This window comes from Notothenia coriiceps, unplaced genomic scaffold (assembly GCF_000735185.1).
Source record: "Notothenia coriiceps isolate Sejong01 unplaced genomic scaffold, NC01 NC01_scaffold00019639, whole genome shotgun sequence".
Classification (NCBI taxonomy): domain Eukaryota; kingdom Metazoa; phylum Chordata; class Actinopteri; order Perciformes; family Nototheniidae; genus Notothenia; species Notothenia coriiceps.
In genome coordinates, this window is record NW_011352340.1 from 1 (window position 1) to 2,546 (window position 2,546).

At 45.4% G+C, this 2,546-nt stretch overlaps 1 protein-coding gene across 1 annotated transcript; it reads left to right on the forward strand.

The window, feature by feature from the left end:
* Positions 1–414: 414 nt before the first annotated feature.
* Positions 415–2,216, forward strand: LOC104952148 (latrophilin-1-like; the record flags this gene model as incomplete). Its single annotated transcript, XM_010778907.1, has 2 exons — positions 415–529; positions 2,003–2,216. Coding segments are annotated over exons 1-2 (284 nt in total), but the record flags the coding sequence as incomplete, so codon positions are not given.
* Positions 2,217–2,546: the final 330 nt, after the last annotated feature.

The window sequence follows — 2,546 nt, forward strand, 5'->3', positions numbered from 1 at the left end:
AGAAACACATACACACACTCTCTCTCACACACACACACAGACACACACACACACACACACACACACACACACACACACACACACACACACACACACACACACACACACACACACACACACACACACAGCACATCCATCTCTCACTCCTTCAAACTGCACCGTGCTATCACCATGGTAACAGCAGATTGAGGGACTTTTCGCTGCACCGACTGCTTAATTCTTATCTCTTTCTCCTCTCTGTATGCCTCTGTATTATTCTGTCCCCCTCCCACACGGCTGTGTTTTGTCACGTGCACTCTTTCACTATCAGTGTGTGTTATGGAGTATCCAACACACCCACAGAAACAAACTGATCACACAAGGAGAGGTGCACTTCTTCCCTCTCAGTCTCACTCTGCTCCCTCCCCAGGCTCTCCTAACGCGGCTGGTGGTGTGACGTCCTAACTCTTCCTGCCCAGCATGGTTGCGTCCCTGTGGTTCCTGGGGGTGTGTGTGCTCACTCTGGCTCACATCGCCCCCTCCAGCCAAGGTAAGCTTCCCGGCACTGAGGGTAGTATGTATCACATGATGGTTTTGAACCTGACACAGCAAAACAGCAGAATGAATCACATTTGGAAGAGGAAGAAATGGATGGTGCTTGCGTGACTCAAGTTGAAGTCATTGCTTGGCAAAGTCAAAAAGTGTAACTCAGCCCACTTCCTGTAGAGAAAGGCAAAGTCATCCGGTGACCTACATAACAAAAAAAAGCTCACCAGAACATTTGAAGTGTGCAGCTTGCCACAGGGAGTTTCTTCAGAAGCCGCCCCGAGCTCCTAGTTAATAAACAATCAGTCATTCAGCACCACGGACAGTTACAGAACACCAGCAGCATACTGATCACACAGACCTGTTCGCTGAGAAAGAGGCTCTAATCCTGAAGCGGCAAAACACCTTTCCATGTGTACATGATACTCAGCATCATGTGAACAAGCGGATTAAGATAATGCTAATGTGATTTTATTCAATGAACATGGTTTACACGGATTAATATGGCAGTTAGGGGAGTACACACACACACACACACACACACACACACACACACACACACACACACACACACACACACACACACACACACACACACACAGACATGACAAAGAGAACCTTCAAATAAAATTAAAATAAATCATAGTTATATCTTGTTTTTCTCGACTTGTGTTTACCGAGCCTCTGACAGGCAGTAGTATAAGCTTTATTGACCCCAAAGATTTTACAACACATGTGCCCACGCATCACATCGCATGCAGGTGTCACAGTGGAGGTGTAGTGTGATTTATGTCAACAATCATGCTTCACCTGGGAATACTGCCAGAGTAAATGTGACAGTATGTGTGCTTGCACCAAGGCAGGTATCACCATGTTTGCATCTTGCAAAGCAGAGTGAGTTATCTAAATTACACTAACATGTCAACATGGGTAGAACATAGGAGTATGTTGCCCATAGCTTATTAAATATCTTGAGGTATGTATGCTTGAATTATAAACAGCTGCTTTGAGAGGAAATTCACAAGTAGTAAACAAACATAACGGCATTATTTGAATCCACATACTGTAGATAAGAAGCTCTCATCACCAGCTAGGCAGTGTTGCCACCCTCTAACGCCCCTCTAATTAAAAAATGGTGATGATTGGTTGAATGTAGTCCCTGGTGTAGCTGCAGAGCAGATAGCAAGCAGCTTCTAACCTGAGAAGGCATCCACAGCATCCCTAATAGTGTGTTACTTTAAGCGTTATTGTAATTAAAACAGGTAAATAAAACAAAAAATCAGCCCCAATAGAGTTGTCAGACTTGGATATGGTCTTTAGTCCTGAAAGTCATTGTCACACAGGCTGCTACTCATTACTACATTACTCTGAATATGTATCCATTAACTGAATAGCAAACAAGGTAAATGCTAATTGTACTTTCCAATAAAAACTCCCTCTTTTCTTCCTTCCTCCACCCTTTTGCACTCATGAGCAGCTATGTCCCGGGCCGCCATGCCGTTCGGGCTGCTGCGCAGGGAGCTGGCGTGCGAGGGTTACCCCATAGAGCTGCGCTGCCCAGGAAGTGATGTCGTGATGGTGGAGACCGCCAACTATGGACGCACCGATGACAAGATCTGTGACGCAGACCCTTTCCAGATGGAGAACACGCAGTGTTACCTCCCTGACGCACTCAAGATTATGGCACAGAGGTGTGTATGTGCCGGATTTACACATGTTGTGCTTGAGTGAGAGCTTAAATCATCCAGCAGACGCAAATCGGGCCATTTGCGTATTTGCAAAATGTAATTTGAAATGTTAGACAAAGCCAATACTTGTGTGTCGTGAGTGTGTGTGTGTGTGTGTGTGTGTGTGTGTGTGTGTGTGTGTGTGTGTGTGTGTGTGTGTGTGTGTGTGTGTGTGTGTGTGTGTGTGTGTGTGTGTGTGTGTGTGTGTGTGTGTGTGTGTGTGTGTGTGTGTGTGTGTGTATGTGTATGTGTATGTGTATGTGTGTGTGTGTGTGTGTGTATGTGTATGTGTAT